This window comes from Penicillium angulare (assembly GCF_028827245.1).
Source record: "Penicillium angulare strain IBT 27051 chromosome Unknown utg000003l_segment0_segment0, whole genome shotgun sequence".
Classification (NCBI taxonomy): Eukaryota; Fungi; Ascomycota; class Eurotiomycetes; order Eurotiales; family Aspergillaceae; genus Penicillium; species Penicillium angulare.
Window position 1 is genome coordinate 4,158,666 of NW_026623162.1, and position 26,871 is coordinate 4,185,536.

Consider the following 26,871-nt stretch of genomic DNA (forward strand, 5'->3'; position numbering starts at 1 on the left):
CAAACCGACCGGTTAAGTTCTTCTCATTTATTTCTATGCATCTCCAGTTTAGCCAGCACTCGGGATATGCGGGGTTTTGCTCCGTGGCCGTTTAGGGAAAGCCGAACTAGCAAGACAAGGATTAAGTGGAGATGATAGTCTAAATTGCAACAACATTGTCAAAAATACAAACAAAAGCACCTCTGAGTTGGTTACCTTCTATGTAATACCTACCTTGAATGATCTATTTAAAATACTCCTCCGGTTGGATTCTATAAGAGCGACACTGCTCAATAGACTTTCGAAACCCGTTTTCACCTGGAAAAACAACCGTCGCTTTCTCGCCCCGCAAAGAACAAATGACCACCTCACCCACGATGCACCCATTTTCAAACTCGAATGCTAATTCAAAGCCTCCGCGTGCTCGTACCCCGTGAATCTTACCAGTCCAATCGCTCGGACAAGCTGGAAGCAGTCGGATCACTCCGGGCTCATGAGATTGGACCAACATTTCCACAATTCCTGCAGCCCCACCAAAGTTGCCATCGATTTGAAATGGAGGATGGCTATCGAATAGATTTGGTAAAGTGGATTTCTCGAGTAATAAATCCAGGTGCTTTTGACATGCCCCCGCATCTTGAAGGCGCGCGAACAGGTTTAGGAGCCACGCTCGACTCCACCCTGTGTGTCCCCCTCCATGCTCTGCACGTCTGCGAAGTGTTTCTCTACATGCAGCTGCAAGTTCAGGTGTTTTTTCCAGTGTTATGACATTGCCGGGGTATAGACCCCAAAGGTGGGAGGTGTGACGATGCCCAGGCTCAACCTCTTCGTGGTCTTCGGCCCATTCCTGAAGATATCCATTTTGACTGATTATCAATGGTGGAAGGCGAGCTCGGGCCTCCCGGACTTGGAGGAGAAGGCTATCCTCGATGCTCAATTGTGCGGTCGTTGACTCAAAGTCTCTCAGTACAGCATTGATAATTTGAATGTCAATGGTGGATCCCTCGCAAAAAACGCCCTTTTGACCTTTTTTGTCGCGATATGAATTCTCAGGCGACAATGAGGGACAAGTTATAAGGTACTTTCCTTGAGAGTCCACGATGAGAAAGTCCAAGAGAAATTCCACGCAACCTCGCAGAATCCAAAAATACTTTCGCAGGATATTTTGCTCTCCGGTGAATTGGAAATGCTCCCATATGTGACAACACAGCCATGCACCTCCCAGCGGCCAGAGTGTTCCTGGCATCCATCGATCTACTGGATCGGTGTCGGCCCAAATATCTGTGTTGGAATGTGCAGTCCAGCCACGACATCCATACATATTTCGTGCGGTGTTCTTGCCATTGGATGCCAAGCGTGAAAGGTGAGTAAATAGAGGCATTTCGCACTCCGATAAGTTGCAAACATTAGCAGACCAATAATTCATCTGCAGATTGATGTTTATTGTGAATCTAGAGCCCCAGGCCGGATGAAATGAGGGATTCCAAATCCCTTGTAGATTAGCCGGTAGAGGGTAGGCCGAGTTCCCTTCATAGCTGCATGACATGAGCAGATATCGACTGTAATTGTGATAGAGTGCTACTAAACCCGGATCCCTAGCTATTAATCGTTTATCTGTCGGAATTTCTGGCGAGTCTGGTTTGAGCTCTAGATGCATTCGATTCCATATTTCTTGATTACGTTGAACTCGTCGATCCCAAACAAGATCTGGAGTCTCATCAAGCATTGAAAGATCCGACTCAGCTCTGGATTCATAATTCTCATTCGCAATGCTAGTTCGTGCGACGATATAGATTATGGCGTCGTCGGAGTTCACAATAAGGTTTTTGCCAGCCTTGGTCACCTTGCCCTTCCTGTCTCGATCGATAGATTGAACATGGACGATGCAACAGGCGCGGTTACTTCCTTTACCGCCTGGTGTGACGTGCATTGTGATTGTATTCTCCTTCCGGCCTAGAGCACGAGATAGTGGATTGTCACTAATCGTCTGAACCCAGTCGTGGTACTCCTGAGACTCGTATTCCACATCGCTCATTCGAGTCAATCGTAAGATAAACCGAATTTTGGCGGATGATCGCATTCGCACGATAAGTGCTGATGGTTCATCTGTGGCGATCATTTGACGATCGTAATGAACGCTCGCATAATCATAATTCACATGCAAAACTCCTTTGGTCAAGTCTAGGGAGCGTCGGTAGTTTGTAACCTGCTCAGGCTTGTGCTCAAATTTCAAAAAGAGGTTTCCAAGAGGCTCATAGTGCCGTTGACTTGCTGGGTTTGAGAAGAAGTACGTGGTTACCAACCTTTCGGCTTCAGTATGATTACCTTGGCGGATAGCTTCTCGTAAGGCAGGTAGATTGCTCAGTGCATCTTCAGGTGTTCGTTGTTGCGGCCCACCAAACCATACAGTCGATTCGTTGAGTTGGATCATCTCCGTGTCAGTGCGACCGTGTACCATAGCCCCTAACCGGCCATTGCCAAGGGGAAGCGCCTCGTTCCAGGTTGTCGCGGGTTGTTGGTACCACAGCTCACTCATGGTGAATGTGAAGGATGGGTTAAGTATGTCAGGCGGGCGGTAGAAAGATGAAATGGCATTTGAGGCTGACTTTTTGATTCTTGTATGAGTAAATCACACAGCAAGGAATGAGGAAAAAAAGACAACTTCTATTATTAAACCAGTAAGATTATAGACAAGGTGGAACCGTGGCTTTCCCGGTCTTGTTCACGATGTAGCTAGTAAGTACCGGCTAAATTGATGACTCCCCGGATCTCATCCTCCACCCCCAGGATTGACTTTAACCCGGTGGATTCGTGCGTAGCGTGACAAGAAAGTTTGAACAAGGAAGCTCAATCTAAATTAGTACACGAAATATGCTTCTCTTGCCCCGCACTTGCTTCTCACTGGTGGAGAAACTACAGCATGACTGCTTCCAAACGCTAAAGAACTTTAGCGAGGATTTTCCTGGTAAAAGATAATCTTGCCACTCAAATCAATCTCGCCATTGGTACTTTTTAGATGGTCTAGGGTATTGTGACTCGCGCCAAATTCCAGCCATGCCAGTCTCATGCCAATCATGATTCAAAAATTGCTTTTCCCAGCCGCGTCACGCTATTCCACAGCAATGGAGACCAGAATATGGATCTCCAGATATTTCTTTTTATTCCCTTTTTGTCTCGGAATCCTTAGTAGTCTCCGTGGCGGGATGGGAGATCTGTACCGATAATTCTAGTTTCCTGATATTGCATTTGTTTATAGATGTTGCTGCTCCCATTTTTCATTGAGCCTCCTCCAGCTTCTCACGACAGCGCCCACAAGAGGACGTTTAATTTTAAATCCATGCCCATATACTGTGCACCTAATTAACTTTTCTTTGATTACCTGCACCGCCATGGCGAAAGTCTCTGTGGCAGAGGCGGAGGAAATTATGGACACTAAGGGCGAGGAGCACATTGAGGAAATCGCACTTGCAAGATTGACTGAAGAGGATGTATGGAAAATTTCTCAGGAGTCACTTACAGTGTGGTCATGGACTGGTGTTCGTCTTGGTCTTATCATGTTCGTACAAGGATGTAACCAGGCTGGGTTCGGGGTCGATTGGGGAGTGATCAGCGGGATCGACGCAATGACTGCATGGCACGATTACTTTGACTTCGGCACAGCCGGATCTACATATGGTCTTATCAATGCCCTAATGAGCATTGGAACAGTCTGCGGAGCTCCATTCATGTCCTTGGCAGATGTCTTCGGACGTCGCGGTATCAACTTCGCTGGTAACGCCATCGTGATTGTTGCGGCTATCTTGCAGGGCTGTGCGATCAACCTACATATGTTCATGGCCGGTCGCTTCTTCATGGGATTCGGTACTGCTTTGATGTCAAGTTCGCAGTATATTGGCGAGGTTGCTCCACTTCACCTTCGTGGTCGCATGGTCGGATTCTTTGGTGCTTGTTTCCAGGTCGGAAGTCTCGTCATGCTGGGTGCTATGATTGGATTGGAGAGCTTGCCAGGCAACAACTGCTGGCGAATCCCTCTCATATTGGAGGCCATTTTCCCTGTTATTGTCTGTCTGACTATTTTCGTGTTGACCCCCGAGTCTCCTCGATGGTATATCATGAAGGGTAATCGGGAAAAGGCCAAGGAGGTTATTGCCAAGTACCACACTACTAGCGGCGACATCAATGAGCCGATCGTTGAGATATCGGTCAGGCAGATGGAGGAATCTCTGGAGAATGATAGAGCTGGCTACCAGGCCTTTTGGGACTACAGGGTATTCTTCGCCAAGACTGGTCGCTTCCGACTTTTAGTTCTAGTGCTGTATTCCATTTTCCAGCAATGGAATGGCGGCAGCATTATAACTTACTACGTAAGTCGAAGGCTTTTAATGAATGCGCGTTTCAAACATAGAGCTTTTCTGACTGTCTTGTCCTTATGTAGATGACACCCGCACTCGAAACTATCGGCGTTACCGGCACACGCCAGCAACTCGGAATCACCATTGGAACTACCGCGACGTATTTTGTTTTCACTACATTTGGATCTTTCCTCGTTGATATATTCCGCAGACGAACATTGATCTTTGCGGGCTTAGCTTCAATGATTCTGTTTCAAACGGCTACAACCATTACGTCCTGGCAATACAGTCTTACGGCCGACCATGCGGCAGCGTCCCTTACTATCCTGTGGATATTCCTCTATCAGGCATTTTCTGCCTCGCTCATTGCAACAATGCATAATCTATATCCCGTTGAAGTGCTTTCTTTGCCACTACGTGCAAAGGGAATGGGGTTGTACAGTTTGATCCAAGGAGGTGCAAGTGCTGCACAGACATATGGAATTAGCGTGGGTATCGCCAAGATTGGGTACAAGATTTGGGTGGTGTACATCGCATACAACTCGATTCAGCTTGTATTATCCTATTTTTTCTTTCCTGAGACAAGTGGATTGAGTCTGGAAGAGATCGATACGGTCTTTGAAACTCCTGGTGTGGCGCCGGTGAAGATGTCTCTAGATATAGAGAAGGCGAAGAAGGAAAGACTTGCTGCAGCACGGGACGAAGAGGCTAGAGCTTGAAATTTATGTGCGAAGGTAAAGACATGAGTGAATGATCTTTTATCTTCCATAGTTCTTCTTATGTAAGCTATTTTTCACCTACCTTGAGGCCTTTGCTGGCTAATGATTCCTAAAAGTGATCAAGACAATAATAGCTGTATTTCCTTTTATTTGTATTTTTTTTTTCAAACTCCATGGCCCCAGATCCATGATTTTCAAGATCGTTGAGCTCCATAGAAACACAATCTGCTCACCTGAAATCAACAACATGCATCTATCCGGCTCTTGTTGGCGATCGATCTGAGTGTGACTCGTAGAGCATTCTCTTACCAAAAGCATATGATCTGCCCTACAGCTTTCCTCTCATGAATACACTTCGAATAAAACTAAGAATTCAACCGCTCATTTAAGTACATGCATCATATTTGATGAATTGTCCATGCTCAATAGATGAAACGGCGTCAGTTCCGACACCGCTGTGTCTACCCGACGGAGGGATGCTTGTTCTGTTGCACCGTTTCCGTCTTCCATCGTCTGCACATGATTTTTCAGAGTACTCAATAATCCCATAAACCATAAATCTGCAATTATTCATACGATAGAGAGCGTTTATGGGGTATAGTCTGACCTCGGTACCACCTATAAGGCCGGTATGTATAGTCGGGCAATTCATCCAAATCAGATGATAATCCCAGCCCTAAAATGGTTCGAAGCTGGATGTTTTAGTCTCAAAATCGCTGACCTCAGAACTGTATTCATATTAGATAAATAATTTAATAAGTCCACTATTTCATAATCTAATTCGCTTTTTTTTACTCTCCGCATACCATTGCCACCAGTCTGAGTTCCAATCAAATCTTAGCCCCCGACATATCGGCTTGCAGCGTCACACAAACAGTTAAGGTACCGAGTTAAGTGACTTCCCTCTAAACACTTCCACTTTCGGTCTCAAGCCTGCTTTTGTACTAACTTGTTATTCTAGTTCGTTGAATTGGGCGTTTTTTGTTTGCGATGATGCCTTAGATTTGGTTTGATCATGTGTCCTTGGAAAAGCGAAACGGTCAACAGACTCAATGCATCCGACGTGTTACATGTGGTCTGAGTCCTTGTAGTATTGCTCGGGAACCGACGAAAGTATCCCAGTATACCGGATGGGTAACATAGGTAAAGGTCCTCCGAGAGGAGCCGATTATTCATCGAATATTGACCCACGCCCCGTTTTCACGTCAATGAAACGGTTCTTAGTGCTTCCTAAACTCTCGAGAAGCTTAATAGAACGTCGCATGGGGTATTCACTGTATATTAGAAGCTTCATACAAAGTAGCCTTGAATCTATTGTTTTGGGGAACACAGCGTCCGTCGTATGTACTTCGATGAGAATAGGATAGTCACCCGGAAATTTAACAACGCTCGACCGGTGACATTCACTTTCCATGCATATAGATCTTAGATTCCATGATACAACATGGCTCGGCCATGTACCGATGTTCACCATGGTAAAAGGACATGGAGGAGGGAGAAAAGGACAGTGAGACGACGGGAAGGCTGAATGACTGGCAGGCTACATCAACTCTATTCTCGTGCAATTTCCTTTTTACTCACCTATCAACATCAAGACCCCCATAATAGTCGCTGCAGCTTGTATCATTTTTTAATTTCCGCGTGGCGAGCAATACGAGGGGCAGCATCATTCCGAGCGCAGCATTTGCCCCTGTTTCTAAACACGAGGGTGAGCCCCGTTCGTCGGCCGAGAGGACAGTATCTTAGTCCCCCAATTTCCAAAAAAAAAAAAGTGAAAGTGGTATGAGAGTAGTTCTAGAATAGTAAGATCAAAATTTTTATCTCCACGTAGGTACTCAAAATACATTCGACCCTGACGCACAGACAGGCCCAAACCTGCGTGCACAACCATACGGACCGAGACGGGACTGCTGCATCTCCCGACCATGCTTCTTGTTCTAGCAGATTCCCCCTGTCATGCATGCCCGGTTGTGCGGGCAGTAGAAGAAAAAAAAATCGTGTTACCATCGACTCTGCCAATAGTAGCCTGGCCTGTACTGTGGTCAAGGGGATTGGCTCGGTTGCCATTGTCATGAGACTGTTAACACTCTTTTTCTCTCTCAATATCTTTCTCTAGGCTTTTCTAGTCAAGGCGAAAGGAAAATACTTCCTCTCCAGCGGTACATGCCACCCATCTCAGTTGTATACTTCGAGTCGCCGTTACAGCCTGAGATCTCCGAGAAGAAGACAATCAGGCAATTTGAAATTGAGATGTCATTTTGGATCATGTTCCCCCCTACCAAGTATTTTATTTGGATTTTCCATTCGTGCTTTTTGATCATCCTTTCTTTCCGGGATGGCTTGGTCCTGCACCCAGGTGCCGTTGGGGGTGTTTCGTAGCCCCCTTTCGTTCCCTCCCCCTCCCTCTTAGTATCACCCTGAAGAAGGTGGCTGTCGGGTACTGAATGACCGGGCCCTCCATAGCAAGCATGCAAACTTGCTCTTAATATAACTAGGGATTCTCAGCCGCCCTGCCCGGGCATAAGCTATGCATCCATCAACGTCGGTCTTTATTTCCAAGCCAGCAATTCGTCTTCCCTTCTTTTTTACGGCGCTCAATCTGGTCGGGCTTCTCCTTCGCCTAAATCGCGTCCGGATTTATTCCTTCTTTTCCTCCATGGCTCGCTGCCTCCCGGCCTCCTCATATATACTTGCATCGTGAACATATGCCCCGCCCACCCTATACTCATTTTGCAATACGTCGTCTAGAGGGCCTCGAGCCTGTTCTATATTACCAGCCCGCACACATATCGAGTATTTTTAATTATCTTCTCTGCCACGGTCGCCATGCCCCCCAAGGACGCCCAGGATACCTCCACAATGCCTGAAGCTCAAGGTCTGAAATACGATGAGTCGGAGATGGCTCTCTTTCACGCCAAACTCTCGTATCACGCTACAATCGACGAGCGGGTGGCTTCGCAAAATAATAATTTGGCATCCATCACAGAAGCACAAGGCAAACTGTTGAAAAGATGGGAGTTGTTAAAACAGACTGAACAGGAGCTCGCTGAACAGGGAAGGACCCTTCCACCCGCTGATAAGACCTTGTTGGCACAGTTGCAATGGCGATATAAAGAACTGGAGAAAGCAGCAACAAAATCTTGATAGCGGTAAATGACCAAAAGTGTTGTTTATTTTTATTTTGTCCCATTTTCCGACCTTTGCGCTCTATCATGGAAACTATACACTTGAATGTTGATGACACGAAAGGCATTTCTGGCGTTGTTCTAGAATTGAAAGTCTGGAGAAGTAGGATGAAAACTATTCTATTCTCGTGAGGCTTTTAGACCATTTACTGTTTCATTGGAGGTACATTTCATGTTTTTGATCTATAAAGTCTAAATAGCATTCCTCTTTCTCCCTCTCATGATACACACTCTCTCATATGTTTCAAGGAAGTTTCAAAATAACGACAAAAACTTGGATTGCGTCATCGTCAATTCAAGTCTGCATCCTCTACTATAACAAACATTTATCCATCTCCAAACTGATCTGTATTCGTCATAGGTACGTGCAGGTACATTCTCAGCAGGGCTCGAGAAGAATTCAGCTGACGGAAGCACAAGCAGCAAAGCAATCATGGTCAATATAACAACAAGAAACAGCAAATCACCTATCAAGGCCCCAAAGATGCCAGCCCGATCCCCGAAAAGGCAGCCCTATAGCAAGATTGCTACATGAGCCCCAGCTCCAACTGATACAAGCTCGCTGGTCCGATAATTTGTGGCAGGCAGGAAATTGATTGCTTCGGGAGAATTGGGTCGAGTTGCAGCATTCTGTACGACTTGAAGCTGTGTCGTGTGCTTGCATGATGGGAAATCAAGAACGACGACTAAGAAAGGAGCAAGATTGAAGAACTTCCTCTTTTATAGAGCGAATTGCAAATTTTTCACTCGCATGACTTGATGTGGTTCACCGTTTCTGTGATTCCGATCAAGCACCGACACTTGTCATGCATATTGTGTATTGGGCACCGATGGCGCTGGACGTCTTGGGTTGGAGATTGATATTCCGTTACTTTTTCAATTTTCAATGGCGGCGATCTCAGGTAGAAATGTTGTTTCTGCCATGACATGTATATTGATGGATTTGTGGCCAGTATCGGTTCAATGACTTCAAAGCTTAGTATACCGGAAGTCAAAATTATTCAACGGTGTTGGAGTAGTATAGTATAGACGGGTATAGTTTATTTTAAAGATAGAAAATTTCAAAAAAAAAGTTTGATTCATTCGAGTGGAAATTGTACAGACCCAGTCTGAAGATTCATAACACCATGCATGAAAGTCGTGACAGATGAGATATTGACCGGCATGATCATAAAACACAGAAAGCTTGAGTTCGCCAATCCAATCATCAAAATAAATCCAATAACCAAGCAAAAAAAGTAAGTCGCAAATGGAACTTAAGAAAAAGATGGTGGGAAAGAAATGGATCAACCCCAGCACCAAAACGCAGATAAAAGCATAAGTGGCGAAAGCTTGAAGGGAAAGTTGAAAAAAAGAAAAAAGAAGAAAGAAAACCAAGAAGGGAAATGGGAAAAAAAACAATGAAATATCAACATCCAAAATCTTCGTCCATGCTGCATAATAACCATTCCATGACGCCTTTTCCTTCTATTGAGTGCAATTGTGCGGGTATAATTTTCGTTCTCTCGCGCTCTCTCTCTCACATTCCCCGCTGTCCGTCTGACCTTCTGTACACAAATTTTATTTGTTACCTGATATACGAAGTGGCAGTTGTTTAGTTGTATCTTCGGAGCCCGACGAGGAAATACTAGTTGGCGTGCTAGCATCTCGGCCAATACTTCCTCTGGACCCCTTTTCTCGAAGTGCCAAGCGAGTGCGAGGATGAGACGGCACAGGAGAGAGATACCTATCAAGCAGCTCGCTAAGAATTGGTGAACGGACTGGCTTAGGAAGATAGTTGTTCATTCCGGCATCCAAGCATTTTTCTCGATCGCCTTCGATAGCACTGGCAGTCATAGCAATCACCAGAACCTCATTCACATTGGGGTCGGGATCCCGACGCAATTCCCGAGTCGCGTTGTATCCATCCAGAGTGGGCATCATAACATCCATGAGTACGATATGGAACGGATTGCCTTCACTAGACCTAGCACGTAAGGCATCCACGGCTTGTCTTCCATCGCTGTAAGCTTCGCACTGGAGACCGAGCCCAGTTACGAATTTGACTGCGATTTTCTGGTTGATCGGGTTATCTTCTGCGATGCAGACTCGGATCTGATCACGAGCAATGTTGGTGAGGTCACGAACAGTGGGTCGGGGAGCCTGCTTGCTTTCTGCTTGACTCAGCTCTTGTGACCACGCAGTCTTCACGGCCGTTTTCTTGGGAGCTTTGTTGAAGACTAAATGGAATGTAACAGTGGTTCCAACTCCGGATTCGGATTCTAGCCAGATAGCGCCGCCAAGGACATCTTCAATAATCGCCTTGCAGATACTCAGACCAAGCCCACTGCCACCATATGATCTTTCGGTGGATGGATCGGCCTGGGAGAAAGGTCGGAACAGACGAGCCTTCTGTTCATCTGGAATTCCAATTCCAGTGTCGGTAACAGAGCATTCCAAACGCACGCGACCTTTTGATTCGCGCCCAACCCTTGCTTTCACGGTGATCGAGCCCTTAGGTGTGAATTTGTAGCTGTTGCTTAGGAGGTTCATGAAGATTTGATGTAGGCGAACTGGGTCACCCAAAACAACGAGTTCTGAAGGAACCCGATCCAACTCCTCGATCGTTTGCAAGCCTCTCTCGCGATGAGTATAACGAAGTGCACGGATGACCTCCGAGATGGTTTCCTTGAGATTGAGAGGTACAATGGAAATCTTCATCTTGCCAGCTTCTAATTTAGAGAAGTCGAGTATATCATTGATAAGAGTTAACAATGTATCGGCACAAACACGAATGGACTCCACATAGTCATCTTGCTCTTTATCCAGCTTAGTGCCCTTGAGCAGCTCGGAAAGACCAATCACGCCGTTCATTGGAGTTCGTAAGTCGTGAGAGATATTCGCCAAGAAAATCGATTTAGCTCGTGCGGCATCCTCTTTGAGCTTCACATTATGTTTGGCTTCTGCTTCGGCTACCTTAGCCTTCTGCTCAGACTCGCGGGCTTGAGCAAGAGCACGCTTTTGCGATTCGATCATGGATGCATTCTTGGCGCTGACCTTGCGTATCTCCCGGAAAAGCAAAGCATTCGACAGCGAAATTCCAATTTGATTGCAAAGTAAATGAAGAACCACCACATTACGCTGCGTAAACCAATTTGGCTTTCCTTCTAAGTGAATTACTCCAAGTAGGCTGTCTCCCTGGACAATTGGCAAGGCGATCACAGATCGTCCTTGAGGGTAGTTTGCCAGATAAGCCTCGTTGACGTTGGAAAATCGCTCGTCTTCGAGAACGTTATGAACCAGAACTTCTTCTTGTGTACGCATGACGTAGTATGTGATATGCTGCGCCATCCGAGATTCTGTTTCCGCAAATGGAAGACCTTCAGGATATGACTTCTGACCTTTATCGGCATCTGCAGCGGCAGCAATGGCGAATCCTTGATCATCAAAGTTTGTCGCAATGACCGCAAAGTCGGAACCATTGCAAGACTCCAAAAGAATCTCAAGCATTTTCGTGAAAAGCTTTTCAATCTGAAGTTCAGACGACATCACTTGACTCGATTCGAGTATACTGGAAAGATCTATAATGTCAAGTCCAACACTCGATATATCCATTGGAGCTTCCTCTGCGGCAACACTATTTTGTTCAATCCACCGCTGTCTTCTTTCATTTTCCTCAATCTGTGAAGGTATCACAGTCTCGTCTTGCACAGCATCCCTAGTGATATCAAGGAGCGAATCGAGTGTTTGACAACCAACATCTACTGCCCTGACGGAAGTTGCGGTCTTCAGCAGCCACTCGTGCTTTTCTGTAAGCATTGCTGCTTTACCAGTGGCTCCTATAGAGCTCCATGCAGCAATTGATTCTTGCACAAGAGCGCGTGCCGCCCGTTTCGCGCCACGACGGATGAGAAACTCGCCTTGGAGCTCGAGCGCAAGAGCTTCCTCAAGCGGCCATCCATGAATTTGACAATGATCAATAGCAGCCTCGAAATTCTGAATAGTAGCGCTGTGATCATCTCGAACTTCGGCAACCAACGCATCAAGAATAAACGACCACATCCCATAATTCGCATCGGAACAGTTTCGGGCAAATTCAATCTCCGCCTTGTACTTCAGCACCATGTCCATTTTTCCGTCAAGGTATCCCTGGGCAGGGTATTCATTATGCAGAGTGAGAAGAGAGGCTGAGAGATAGAAATAAATGCTGTAGCTCACACGAATAGACCAAAGCTTGTGTGATGTGTCCAGGAGTTCGCTGCCAACTTGGACTGCCTTGTGATAGTGACCGTACAAGAATAAAGGAATCAAAGAGAGGCCATGATACAGATCTCTAGGTCTGTCAACGTTACTAGCATGGGTATCTAAAAATGTCATGTATGCGCTGGTCTGGTGCTCCTCATCAGACAGGACGCGGTCGGGGAATCGGAAGTCCGTTTTGCCTTGAAGTGCGCGTGCAACTTGGCTATAGCGGTATTAGCACTCAAATCATATTCATCAATTATGTCTCTAGTAAATACGTACCGAACAGCGATAATGCTGGCACCGCCGCGAGTGTCCCGAGACCATTGAGGAATATCCTCTGGGGTATCAACACAAAATGTCTCCAATTGACCCATGTCTTGCCCCAGGTAAAGCCTTGTCATGGCCATGGACGAAACACTAACCAAGGTGATGTACGGATCGCCCATTGTAAACGATGCTTCAAGCGAAGCCTCCAGTGCAGGTAATGTCGTCGCAAGAGGAACACGGAGGTGACTGACATAAAGATTATGGACGACAGAGCCCCTACTCTGGGTCCAAAACTCCGGGCAACGTTCAAGTAGGGAAAGAGAGAGGTCACTGAGCTTGGTTCCAAATTCAATGTCCTTGAAGCGGCTCAAGGTGATCATAGCAAGATGAGAGCATCCAATTGAAATTTGAGTGAATCCACCTCTGGAAATGTGAATATGCATCATCTCAATTGCCATGCGGTAGAATGTCAACGCATCGTCCCAATATGTAACAGCCATTGCTTCTGCCATGACAGCCCCTATCGTGATTACGTTGGGATCCTTGCTGATAGGTTTCTCTATGATAGAATCTAGATTCGCGGACTCGAGGTAGTGCTTGAGCTTGAAGAAAGCAGTATCGCATTCCTCGTATGTTGTCGGTGCCCGGAGATGAACACCAAGTTCGTCGAGACATGACAGCAATGCCTCCATTGAGCGAGGATGATCACCTAATTGAGCGAATATCTTGGCTTTGATAACCCAAGCTCTTGATTTGCTGACCGCATCCTTGCCGTGAGCAAAAACAGAATCAATTAGCTTGAGAGCATCGTCACTCTTGGCCTGAGACCATGACATCTCAGCTGTTGCAATGTACAAACGCATGGTCTCGTCGTAGTAAACATCAGCGTGGGTATCATCCCAAGGGTTGTCCTGGAGAAGAGCAATGCAGTGTCGGAAGTACCAGAGAGCACTAGGCCTGGCGCCAGACTGCGCAGCCATTTGGCCAGCTTCCCATAAGATCCGTCGGTAGTCAATTCTGCGACTCACCCGAGCTTTGATTCTAGGCGATGCAAGTGCCACATGGTGGGCCATGGAGTATCGACTGCGATGATCATGGTAATATTTCATCAACACCTGTGAAACAACAAAATGCATCTTCTCGATATTGCGGCCTTCGCCCAAAGAAAGTGCAGCCTGTGCAAGCCGGTCATTGGCAAACCTATCATTGGTGTTAGTCAAATTACTAAAACGAAAACAGGAAAAATAGGATGAACGAACTTGAATTCATCGTCAGTCTTTCCAGTGTTCAAGAGGTTGGCTTGAACAAGATATTGTAACCCAACCACCATATCACCCTCGGATTGTCTGACTAAAGTAATATTTCCAGGAGACGTGAGATCCACCTCTTCTTCGTCGTCGGTGGCAAGAAGGAACTCGCTGGACAGTATATGTTGAACCAAAGAAAAGGAGAACGGGCTTCCAAGGAGAGACCCCCAGACCATAATGGCTCGCGCAGCCGGTGGGATCTCCTGAAGTCTTTTGGTAAGAAACCCTAAACCAAGTCCCTCTCCATAGACGGGCGCCACAAATTCGGTGAAGATGCGATCCAAATCAAATTGCCACTTCGAATCTTTCCACGAATACCAAATACAGTTCTTCCTGTAGCAAGTTTCAAGCATGACGCGAACATAAAATGGGTTCCCCTGGCTCTTCTCCTGGACAACAGCGGCGAGAGGAGTGAGCGTCGAGTTAGCTTCTTGATGCATTGTTGCAGCCACAAACTCCATAACATCATCCTCGGAAAGCGACTCAAGAACAATCCGTGTGATATTCGGCGTTTCAACCTCAAACAAAGGCCGGACCTGGTCAGGGAGGGCATTATTATCGCGAGTCGTCAACACAAGTACGCAAGGTAACTTTGCTCGAATTATATTCAAGACCAATTCCAAAGTTTCGTCATCTGCGTACTCAAGGTCATCCAGGCATACTGTGATGAGCTTAAATTGGCACAGCGTTCTCAAAATTTCCATAAAAATGTCCATCAGGCGCATATTATTAGAGGCCGCATTTGAAAGGAAAAAGTCTGCAGATGTCTGGCCTTGGTCCATCCATGGAATGTGAAGACGTTTGGCTTGATGAACCTCCCCAACCTCCTGATTCGGAGCTGGTGTGGGAATGGGAGCCCTTTGAGACGGTTTATACTTAGCACCTGGTGCCATGAGCTGCTCTGGAAGATCCAACACCTTATAGAGCGTAGGCCACATGGATCGCAGCGCCGATCGAATGCTGTTATGGTAATTTGTATTGACATCTTGCTCGGAGAATATTTGACGTAACAAACTAGCCAAGATCTTGGCAAACGGTTCAAATGGTACCCGCTTAGCACGGTCCAGGCGCGTAATCGCAATATAACCCGACTTTCGAATAACGGGCTGCACGCGGTTCAACAGATCGGTCTTGCCGATCCCGGGAGTACCGCTGATTGTTATTACCTCGCATCGTCCGTTGCGGCGGTATTTTGCGCCTGTTTTCTGTTTTGTGAGGGAATTCAATGATTCTGATTGACTGAAATTATGGGTAGATAGCTGGCTAGGTGTGTTGGTGCCGGCAGAAGGATGACTATCTCTGTCAGTAGTATGGGAGGATCGAGAATGCGATGGGCTCTTCATTGGCACAGGTGTCTGTTGCCCAAAGTCTGGGCCCGCTGAAGTTTGGCTGAGTCTCGCGGGTGGAGGAGTCGAATCATTGCTACCGACGGAGTCATGGGTGTTGAAATGCGCAATATGGTATTGGGTAGCATTGGACCCAGTTCGTGGTGGTAACTGAAAAGAACATGCTGAGTCACTGGAAATAGAAGCGATATCAAAGCTATCCACGCGGCCCTCGGAGATTGAAGAATTAGAAGCAATGGCGTGAGCCGTTGCGGGACTCTGGGAGGAGGCCTTTGCAGATGCAGTCACCTGGCGTTTGTTGACTTTCTCAACTGTATTGATGATGGTGTCGTATTCCTTTTGTCTGCCGATCATTCTAGAGGGAAGAGTAAAGAATGATGACACGTCTCGCTGGGCAATCTTGAACTTATTAAGGGCTTCGCTGTCCCCATCGCCCAGTAATTTGGCTACCTCGAGCAAGTCCCGCTTGACGGAGGAAATCGTATGATACCGGTCATGCACCACCTTCTGCGTCATCTTCTGGACTACGGCTGAAAGTGCATCCGGAACGTCCATCCTCTTTGCAGAGACCGGTGTCAACTTTCTACTCAACACGTTCTGTACAACTTCAACGGGGTCGCTTCCCTCAAAAGGGAGCTTCCCCACGAGCATGGACCAGAAGAAAAGACCAAGGGCGTAGATGTCCGTACGGCTGTCCGGTTCTGTCGGCATCCTCCCAGTTTGTTCGGGTGCAATAAATTGCAGCTTGTACTTAGCACCAAGCTCCCGAGAGACAGAGGACCAACCTTCACTAAGCACATTATCGAATGAACGCGCCCCATTCCCCATGTTTGCCAGCTTGACTGTGCCCATTTCGCGACTTAAATGAAATGCATCCCCTCGGATTTCTCCGTGGACTGTCTTCATGCCATAATGCAATATTTCCAGGCAATCGCACGCGCCAATCGCGAAATCGAAAAATGCAGGTAGGTCTACCTGTTCATTTGGCGTCATGTTTTGATCACCTTTGCTTCCTGCGACAAAAGATGCAGGGCCAAACGTAACTAGATCGCGTAGTCTGTCGTGACCAGGGGACTCGAAGATGGCCACTAGCAGGTTTCCTCCATCCACAGGATCGGCTGGTAGTCGTATCAAATCAATTGGACGGATGGTGTGGTTGCAGTCGGGATCAGACGATTGCACAATCGACCTGAGCATATGAAACTCGCGCTCAAGGCGAATGAAGTTTGTTGAAACACGGGCAATAACCGGAATCCATACTGGGTCTTGATCGCCACCGCGTGAGAGTGAAAACTCACTACTTGTCTCACTCACACTGAACCTCCGGTTTGAACCTCGAGCAGACGGCCGCGTCTCGGTGCGGGGGGAAAATCGAGTAAAGCTAGAAGGACCGGAAGATGCGGGACCGGAGGATGTCGCGATGGGGGTGGATAGATCCGACTCGGCATGATGGCGGAATCCTGAAATGTGCCAATGGTTGTAAGTGGAATGGAAGGGCTCAACGGACTGGTCCCAAGTATAACCCGGCAAGTGGCCCAGGCGCTCAAGTAAACGGGTGGGAGGGAGCGGCAGGTCGTCGCTCAGGAAGTGGCTTTCCTCCATCGCAAAGATAAGCAAAGGGAGTTGTATATGTTTTCTGCCTTAGGTCCATTCAAACGAGGACAAGCGCTTGTTTGCGGTCCAACTCCGTGAGTTAAGTGAAACGGAATCGCGGGACAGACATGGAGGACAAAAGCGGAGCTAATAATAAAACGGAGAAAAAAATAGCCCCCAACGTGAACTCGCACGCAGCGTCCAGGGGGGTCGTGTAAAGTGGAGAGAGGTCACAGGCCCCGGCACACCTGCAGAAAAAGGATCACAAGAAAACCCTGGGGTCGAAATTAGATGAGGATATAAAATGACCAGCACTTCAAATGTTCATGATCCACGGGATAAGTGGGACAACCTCGGATAATCTATTTTACGGTATCTGGACAAAGGACGGGAAAAGGAGCATTGGAGTGACTTTAAATATACTACATCTGATGGTATATGGGGTGATTTTCGAGGCTGAGAATGATAGAAAGGGGATTACTGGTCTACTGAATTAGTATTGTCTATTTCAATGCGAACGGTTTGCATTATATCGAAACAACGAACTTTTTGTGATGGAGCACAAGACCCTAGTAGAAAAAGAAAAGAAAAGAAACACCCATATATAGCCACCTGCCATGTACTATGATCCACATTAAGGCCAAATTCAAATGCACAAGTTCTGGCGTGGACCAGTACCATGTAAGTCTGACAAACTCCACCCGCCAAAGATGGATGGACATCGAGGACGCATATCTAGCCTTATATCAGACCTCTATATATACACATCGATCCCAAACAGCCCCCACGGTTGCCCGTTGCACCTGGCATGAAAACCCCATAGTTACCTAGGTATGCTTACCTACAAGATACGTATATTAATTTGAAGAGAAACGGACTCCTACTAAGTCTTGGCTATAACCTCGATGTACCTCCGTGCCAACAATGGATATACTCCAGTAACCTGACAGTGGTGCATTGAACTTGAAGACTCCCGTCTTTCACAAAATATATACATAGTGCATGTGTCCGAGTCTTTATCATTGTCAATTAATTCGACGCCATCTCGATTTTGAAACCCTTTCGAATCCATCAGTCGCTTAATTACCCCCCTTTAATATACAAAGAACAAGTGTTCTAAGCTTGCGAAAGGTTAGTTAGTGTATCGGCTGACACCACATGTGCGCCCACACGGCTTAGTCGAAGGGATTCGGGCCAAAATCGTCTGACTGAACTTAGCGTAGCCCCTAGTTGTGCTGACTCTAGCTGGGTGGACCAATCACCGCTAAGCTGACAAGCCTTAATGCCCTTTAAGTACACCTAAGCTTGTCGCAGATTTGCTTCTCCCGGTTCAGCCACTAAACACACTAAAACGCTGGATAGGATTCCGAGATTCAGCGAATGACGTAGTGTGCATACGGTCGGGGTTTGCAGGGCATTTGGCGTTTGTTTTCAATGATTATGTTATTTTATCCTATTTGTAAATTTGCTAGGTATCTCCGTTGATTTTTCTTACCTCCACTCCCCATTATCATCTCAGGAGACTTGATAGAAAATCACCAGACTATCTCAGGCTTCCCTCAAGCCGCGAGAATCGTGCCGACTCACGGCTCACAACGGCCCACATATATGTACGATGTACATACCCAGTGACGAAGCAAAGTACATCTCTAGTGATCAAGTGACGCTGCACAACTGACAGATCGTCGTCGTGTCAACGAAAAGAGGGGATTGGGCGCTTCCAAGAGAGGGGGGCTCTTGTCCACTCCATTCCGAAAGGGGCAAAGAAGAAGCGGGTTTATAGTGGTCCCCAGTGCGCCACATTAGGTTGATCGCCTTGTTTTAAACAGAATAGGACGGGGCTTTTCGACACGGCTATTGATTGGGTTTAACCCTTTGGAATGATTTTTTTCTTTCTTTTTTCTTTCTTTTTTCTTTCTCTCTATTTTTTTCCCCCAGAGTTTAGACCGTTATTCTAGTTTTCTAGAAACCCGAACTAATGCGCCAGGGGTGGCTTGCATCACCCATGCGGGAAGTGGGAAGCTGGCAGTGATCGACCATATTCCCCCTTACTAGCCTTGGAAGTGAGTACCTGTAAGTCTTGTCGCAGCAGTGTTATAGACGGTCTAGACCAGGACTCAGAGGGATCCTCACATTCCCAAATCGTAGATGCCTTGAAAGCTAGTAACCACGGAGATAGTTTCCATATGGTGGTTCACTAACGGGTGGGCTTCAGGGGTATCTATAGTACACTGATCGGCAGGCTGCCATTGATTACACTATATATCGACTATGGGATACAGAAAGGACTCCGGTCACAGTCTAAATTAATAGTCCTCATCTATTCCTGGAGGTTTATCAGCCAGGCTCTTACTCTCGGGGAAAGATACAATACCATGGGTTTAACAACCTATAGTACACCCGTATATCCACAGTCCTACGGAGTATAGTATAGTTAGTCGGAGATAAAACTCTTCTGTTCTCCCGTATCGTATGGTTCCGTATGCTTTGTACGTCTTCGGGACATCTCCAGTGCACAGACATAGTAGTTTTCACCTGTAAGATGACGTCTAGAGACATTGGTCATCCGCTCGTGGGTAAACTTCACCGATGTGGCTTGTTGATTAGCCAGTATGGTTGTAAGGTTTAGATATACATCAGATGAATTGTTTCTATTCCCATAAAGATGCTCATTTTAAACCGGTGCAAATGTCCTAAATCTTTTATATTGTGATGTTTCTCCATTTCCATTTTGTAGCCCTGGAGGTGTTATTGTAGTACTATTCATTCACCTTATACCCAGGGTCAGGGCCATCTCTACGTCATAACCAACCACCCCCCCAGAGAAAACCATTCAATGTGCAAAATCCACTTTTTTGCTTCCTTCTAATCCACTCCTAGGTCGATCCAAGCAATGGGCTGGCGGGTACTGACGCCAGTTTCCAAGAGTCACTCCTGTTCTGGTTCCCTCGATCCCGATCATCTCCCCCTCAAACCACACACACAACACACCTTGACTCAACCTCTAACCTCATCCCACGAATTTCTCGTTGGCCCTAAGGGCCTATACACCGCCTGAAGGTTTATTCATCTCACCTTTTTTTACATTTTTTTTTTTCTCTTCGGAAGTTGGAAATCGGCCTAGCTATTGTTCTTTTTCTTCTTTATTTTTTTTTCCCGTGTCCGTTTCCTTTTTCACCTCTCTGGTAGTCCGTTTTCCCAGCGATCGTGCGAAACCCGACTGCGCCTAGCCACAAATCTACCACGACTCGCCCCCGACCGTTGTGGCCGAGAAATGATCGCCTTACCCTGTCCCTGCGCTATCGTCCTCGCCTAGGAGTATTGAATTGCCTCGGTGTGAGGAAAATGGGTGACGTACATAGCAGGAGAAGCCCTCCATTCCCATCACCCACAGAGACCGTGTCCACCGTTGCTATACCGCAGCCGCCACATATCCAACACCCCCGGTCGCCGAATTATTCTCCTCTGGATCACGATCTTACAGGAAAACCGAAAGATCCCATATTGGGGGTAGATGGTACAACAAAAACACAGGCCCGCAAACCCCGATTCTCGCGCGGAGATTCAGCGGAGCAGACTGCCAGTTTGACACCGATCACGGAGGATACACGATCGGCAACAGAGCGACATGAGGACCAAGGTCGGAGCTCACAAACATTAAAGGAACTGCGGAGACAGATGGAGGAATTGTTGGTATATCAACAAATGCAACAACAACAGGCCCCACCACCCCAAGTCCCTGGGAATCCGAATGAGACGCCGAGGAAACGACGCCTATCAACTACAACTACGGCAGACATTCCCACCGCAAACTCTCAACTCTCCTCCGGCTCACTCGGCTCTGGAGGAACTGTCAAAGCAATCGAAAACGCTTCCCCGAACCCACCGACAGGTCAAACACCTTCCTATCCTTTCCCCAGAATCCAGAATCCCGCAAATACACACCTCGAGCCAACAGGACACCAGGGTCAATTCCGACTAAAACTTCCTGAGAAGACACGCTCGAGATCTCAATCGCCGGAGGGAAACCTCATTCCTACACAGCAAAAGACCTGTCTTCCAGATCTCTTCGCGCCCTATAATAACGCCACGGATGACAACCCAGAATTTCCTAGTCCCAATCTGTATAATCTGACGCTGAAACTGAATGCGGATGCGGGACTGGATGGATGGTGGACGAACCTTATTGATATACTACAAAAGGATTATGGCGCCGAACGTATATCACTTGCGATTCCTGGTGATGCGACAGATCTGGAGAATGTACCATGGGGCCAGAAAGCAGTTTTCAATCAACACGGCAGTACATCAGCGCAGGATTCTCGAAAACCTTCTTTCCAGCAAACTAATGATAATGATGATGCGCCCCCGGAAACTCCGGTGGCACGAAACTTTAACAACGAGGCATTTCAAAAAGTAACCGAATCATCGGTCTCCAGCTCGAAACCTCTGGGGAACGCCTCAATTCGTCCTCCATTGTCATCACGCCACTCCTTTGCAGGGTTCGGCCATGGCAAAAAGCAGACCGGTGACGTGGATCGAGCTCAGCTATCAAAGTCAAACAGCATTAAATTAGAGAAAAAGCATGCTCGTATAGCTGGAAAGTCAGGACCTACTGAGGTCAAATCCTCCTCTACTAGCCAGCGACCACAGCAACCTCAAATCGCGCCCAATGAAACTGCCTTTGGTACGACGGACTCCATACGACAAGCAGTATTCCCATTGACCCGGCCGCTGGAGGTTGAGACAGATCCTCTCATCAAGCGAACCGGCGTAGTAAAGCTGTTTGGCCGGACTAGCCCTGTGATACTCACCCGCGAATATTCCGAAAACTCTAACCAAACGTTCAAGAAGCCAGCCCAGAGCCCGCTAGAGACAGTTCAGGTTACACCAGGTAGTGAAGCACCCAACGCGACCATCGCAACCCAAGGAGATGCTTCACACCAAGGCGCTAGCTCCTATCTTCCCCTCGGGCTGCAATTTTATGACGAATATGAGCAAACCCCTCAATCACCTTGGTCCCAGTCCCCAGCTCCATCTCCAGCTCCCAGGACACATGCGGACCAAGATCCCTTTTTCACGAACCACACTGTGGATGAAGGTGCCTTTGAAAAGCATCCACCTGCCCATGACTATTCCACCACAAATCCTCCGGAGGCCATTGGCATTGACGAGTCTAAAACAATTATCCACATTCCGCTCCTACACCAAGGCCGCTCTACAAACGCCTCACCAGTAACACTGAGATTCCCTGTCGCCATTATTTCACTTCTGTCGACAATTGTACCTTACCCGCCAAACCTTCGCAGATCTCTTGCGGATCTCATGCCTCATTTGACAACTTCATTTTGCCTGGCCCAGCAATACAGTCAGCTGGAGCGACAATTAACTTCAAAGGTTGAAACGCCACGGTATGGCCATTTGCTGGGACTCGGAGGCACTTTCTCTGATGCGAGCAGCGAGCTGGAACTTGTTGCCGGACTCAGTAGTCATACAAGCTATTTTGTGGGTGATGACAGTTCAGTATCAGCCCGAGCTAGCGTGACCAGTCCAAGTGATCGCTCATCAACCAAGTTCAGCCCCGCTATTTCAAGTTTTGGGACCCCTGGGTTCGAGATTGGTCATACAGGCCTTGGATCCGCAACTATCTCCCCTGCTGTGCATGCCCGCGATACCACGGACAGTTATTTTACCGTTCAGCATCCAAAGCATCCCCGAGACAATGGATCGCAATATAGACAACGGCTTCCCAAGTCCAAGTCCAAGGCCAAGATTGTAGCATCAAACCCTCCTTCTCCCGGTAACGTTGGTGGAAATGGGCCCAAATTCGAAGAGATGGGCGCCAACGACCCAGTCCTTGTTGTTGCATCTCCATTGCAGGAGATGAAACCACCATCTGCTGTGTCCCCGACACAGCCCTCGTCACGTCAGGCGTCAACAAACTCGTTTTACAACCAGCTTCAAAGAGAATCGCGCCCATTTTCTGACACTATCGCACAACTGATGCTTCATTCTATTCCTCTACATCTATTCTTGGCTAAACCCCAGAGTGGTGAGGTAATATGGACCAACGCCAAGTTTGATGCGTATAGGAGAAGTAAGCCCCAAGAACATAGAATGCGAGATCCGTGGCAGAACATCCACAACAGTGAACGGGATCATGTCTCTAGCGAATGGGAAAATGCTTTACGAACAGGCTCGCAGTTTACTGAAAGAGTTCGCGTGAAAAGATTCAATGATGAGACAGCCTACCGCTGGTTCATCTTTCGCGCCAACCCGCTGCTGTCTGCCACTGGCGAGGTGTTGTATTGGATTGGATCATTCCTTGATATCCATGAACAGCATATTGCTGAGCTGAAGGCAACACAGGAGAGGGAGAAATTTGCGACTGATGCAAAATATCGCGCATTCTCGAATTCGATCCCTCAAGTTGTGTTCGAGGCAACTGAGAACCGAGGTCTGATTTTTGTCAATGAACAATGGAACTTGTATACAGGGCAAGAGCTCCAAGAAGCGTTAGACCTCGGGTTTGCTAAGCATGTCCATCCAGACGATCTAGAGAAATGCGGTGGACTCTCTTCAACCAGAAGCCAAGATTTGAATGAAATTGCTGCCACGGAGGGAGGTCATAATCGAAACCCTTCGGAAGTACATGGTGTCTCATCTGCGCTAGACGACCTTGTCAGTCGTGGCGTTGCATCACTCCAAAAGGACGAGAATGGTCGCGTCTTTTACTCTACTGAAATTCGTCTCCGTTCCCGGGGAGGAGATTTCCGATGGCATTTGGTTCGTTTAGTTCGTGTGGAAACGAGTAGCTTTGGCAGTGAAGAAGCATCCTGGTACGGTACCTGTACCGACATCAACGACCGGAAGAATCTCGAGCGGGAGCTCAACAAAGCAATGAGCCAGCTCAATCACCAGATGGAATCCAAGACCAAATTTTTCAGCAACATGTCTCACGAGATCAGAACACCACTGAATGGAATACTTGGCACCATTCCATTCATTCTGGACACACAAGTGGACAGTGATCAAAGGAGAATGCTTGATACTATTCAGAACAGCTCCACCAACCTCAGAGAACTAGTCGACAACATTCTAGATGTTTCCCGTGTCGAGGCTGGCAAGATGTCGTTGGTCAATTCCTGGTTCCATGTTCGGTCCATGATCGAAGATGTGATTGATACCATTGCCTCCCGAGCGATTGACAAGAACCTTGAGCTCAATTATCTTATGGACGCAGATGTACCCTCAATGGTTATTGGAGACCGTTTCCGAATTCGTCAAATTCTCATCAATCTGGTTGGAAATGCCGTCAAATTCACACCACAGGGCGAAATTTACATTTGTTGCAACCTATTCCGCAACGATGCAGCAAACATTAAGCCTACCGAAGTTTTCCTAAACTTTGATGTTGTGGATACTGGTAAGGGGTTCAGCGCGGCAGATGCAGAACGGCTCATGCAACGGTTCAGTCAAATTGGTGAGAATGGATCCCAGCAAAACGCGGGCAGCGGTCTCGGGTTATTCTTATCGAAGCAACTTGTTGAAATGCATGGAGGCAAACTTACCCCCAGCAGTATGGAAGGTAAAGGAGCCAAGTTTTCCTTTAATGTGAAAGTTGATGCCCCACCTCCTCCATCGCCAAATGAGAGGTCAACGTTACTCCGCCAGGCCTCAAGTGCCTCCAGACGGCCAGCAACGTCCAGAACAACATCTTACGACCAGTATTCACTGGCACCCTTGCGACCATTTGATCCCAAACTGCAAGATCCCGCAATCCTGTCGCCTGGATTGGACTCCCCAGCCTCGTCAGCCCTTCCAACACCAGATATTGCTACTGCACAGCTTCCGTCATTAGGTCTTGGCAACACAGACAGCGCCACAAATATAACACCTCGGCAACCTAGTCCTGCTCGGATGCCTCCACCACAGCTCAATACAACCGATGTCCCCAGCAATGTGCCTTCAGCATCAGGTGGAATTGTTCCCCCACAAGGTCCCTTCCACATTTCCATATTGTGCCCGCTTGACAATACTCGGAGGGCCACAAAGCAACACATCAGACAAGTTGTGCCACATGAGATTGCGTACACTATCACGGCTTTGTCTGATGTCGATGAATGGAAGGACACAATGCAGTCTGGCACGGATAAACAGTGCACGCATCTGGTACTCAATTTGCCTGCGACTGATGACATTTTAGATGTCATTCAGCACGTGTCGGCGTTAGACTCGAGCTCCGCACCTGTGGTTGTGATAATATCAGATTTGTACCAGAAGCGTCAAATCAGCACCCGCGTCAAAGAGATGGCTGCTTCGGGGAAGAAAGTCTTCATTGTGCCTAAGCCTGTCAAGCCGTCTGCTTTCTCTACCATCTTTGATCCTGAGAGCAAACGTGAGCTTAGCAAAGACCGCAATCAGGATATGGCCCGAGAGATCAACAACAACTTCAAGACTGTTTCCAAAATGGTCAAAGAACGTCTCGGTAATAAAGGGTACCGCATCTTGCTTGTGGAAGATGACGAGACCAATCGCGATGTAAGTTATTTTTTGGCCCTCCTTTTCTAGTTCACGACATCTCCTAATCGGTATCTTCAGGTTATGTTGAAATATCTTGATAAGATCAAGTTGATGTCAGAAACTGCGTCCAATGGACAAGAGGCGGTTGACATGGTCTTTTCCAAAGAGCCTGGTTACTTTTCTATTATTATTGTAAGACTGATCGTATCTTCCCATGCTAGACTTGAATGTGACTAATCCCAAACACAGTGTGATATCCAAATGCCCATAAAGAACGGATACGACACTTGTCGAGAAATTCGTGGCTGGGAGCAGAAGAACCATTACCCGCAAATTCCTATCATGGCTCTGTCGGCCAATGCGATGACAGATCAAATTGAAAACGCTGCACAGGCAGGCTTCAATGACTATGTCACGAAACCTATCAAGCATAACGAATTAGGGAAGATGATGATGGGCCTTCTCGATACCCATCAGCCTTTGCTTCTTCTTCGAGATCGGTTGCATCCTGCTAATCCCCAAATTACTAGTCGCCGCTAGTTTTGGGACTATCCTACGCTTTGATATCCAACGTGATGTCCTAATTCCCCAGTATACGAGTTCTCTCGATGGGCAATCATCCTGCTGTTACTCCACTTGAGATTCGCCCTCTTGAGTCTTTTCCTTCTTCTCCTTCGTTCCGCCTTTCGTCTTATAAATTCACTTCGCAATCGAGCGGCTTCACGGTTCACGGTTCACGGTTCACGGTCTCTGGCTTTTTTACGGTCTACGGTGCAAGCGGTGTATTTTTCTCTTCCACTCCTCCCGGTTTTTTGGGGGGGGGGGGGGGGTTTTCTCGTTACATGGGAACAAGGAAGGGGTTTGTGAGAATATGGGATCTCATAAAGACACATATCTTTTTACGGCGCTACTGAATTTGGGGCAATTCCCGCTCCTCGTCGCATTGCAAAATCTCTTAAGATCTCACCTGAGACTAGCATTGCATCTATCTGCGTTGGGCATTGAGCCACCACTGCATGTATCCAGCATTCTTTTATGTTGGACTTTTGTATTATTGATTTTCTTTTCTTTTCCTCCCTTACCTCAACTATACCCTCTGCGCACGATCGCATTGGTTGGGGTTCATGGTTTGCGTTTCCTTTTATGGCAACAGATTAAGGAACACGGGGTCATTGCTTGCCTGTTGCTGGGAGTTTCTTATTGTTTACTTTCCCTTCTCTTCTTGTCTTTTCAACTTTGATACCAGATTACGAGCGCTTAACGACACCTGTGGACTTCTCTATCTTCTGAATCTGTATCTGTCAACATAATAACTGTCGCCCCCTTTCCTCTCGAGGAGAGGGTTCTTATCGTGCGGCATCAAGAAGCTATAATTA

General features: G+C 47.2%; 5 protein-coding genes across 5 annotated transcripts; 3 read left to right on the plus strand and 2 right to left on the minus strand.

The window, feature by feature from the left end:
• Nucleotides 1–223: 223 nt before the first annotated feature.
• N7478_003686 (glycoside hydrolase family 95 protein) lies at nucleotides 224–2,515 on the minus strand (the record flags this gene model as incomplete). The annotated part of the gene is made up of 1 exon (XM_056919900.1): nucleotides 224–2,515. One exon carries the CDS (start codon nucleotides 2,513–2,515, stop codon nucleotides 224–226), a length of 2,292 nt encoding a protein of 763 aa, XP_056783058.1.
• An 853-nt stretch (nucleotides 2,516–3,368) lies between these two features.
• N7478_003687 (putative MFS sugar transporter protein) lies at nucleotides 3,369–5,050 on the plus strand (the record flags this gene model as incomplete). Its single annotated transcript, XM_056919901.1, has 2 exons — nucleotides 3,369–4,343; nucleotides 4,415–5,050. The coding sequence occupies 2 exons, from the start codon at nucleotides 3,369–3,371 to the stop codon at nucleotides 5,048–5,050; spliced, it is 1,611 nt and encodes a 536-aa protein (XP_056783059.1).
• Nucleotides 5,051–7,876: 2,826 nt separating this feature from the next.
• N7478_003688 (uncharacterized protein) lies at nucleotides 7,877–8,194 on the plus strand (the record flags this gene model as incomplete). Its single annotated transcript, XM_056919902.1, has 1 exon — nucleotides 7,877–8,194. The coding sequence occupies one exon, from the start codon at nucleotides 7,877–7,879 to the stop codon at nucleotides 8,192–8,194; it is 318 nt and encodes a 105-aa protein (XP_056783060.1).
• A 1,601-nt stretch (nucleotides 8,195–9,795) lies between these two features.
• On the minus strand, nucleotides 9,796–16,981 carry N7478_003689 (putative sensor histidine kinase/response regulator; the record flags this gene model as incomplete). Its single annotated transcript, XM_056919903.1, has 3 exons — nucleotides 9,796–12,679; nucleotides 12,739–13,926; nucleotides 13,986–16,981. 3 exons carry the CDS (start codon nucleotides 16,979–16,981, stop codon nucleotides 9,796–9,798), a joined length of 7,068 nt encoding a protein of 2,355 aa, XP_056783061.1.
• A 3,336-nt stretch (nucleotides 16,982–20,317) lies between these two features.
• On the plus strand, nucleotides 20,318–26,035 carry pkhB (putative sensor histidine kinase/response regulator; the record flags this gene model as incomplete). The annotated part of the gene is made up of 3 exons (XM_056919904.1): nucleotides 20,318–25,513; nucleotides 25,574–25,687; nucleotides 25,745–26,035. 3 exons carry the CDS (start codon nucleotides 20,318–20,320, stop codon nucleotides 26,033–26,035), a joined length of 5,601 nt encoding a protein of 1,866 aa, XP_056783062.1.
• Nucleotides 26,036–26,871: the final 836 nt, after the last annotated feature.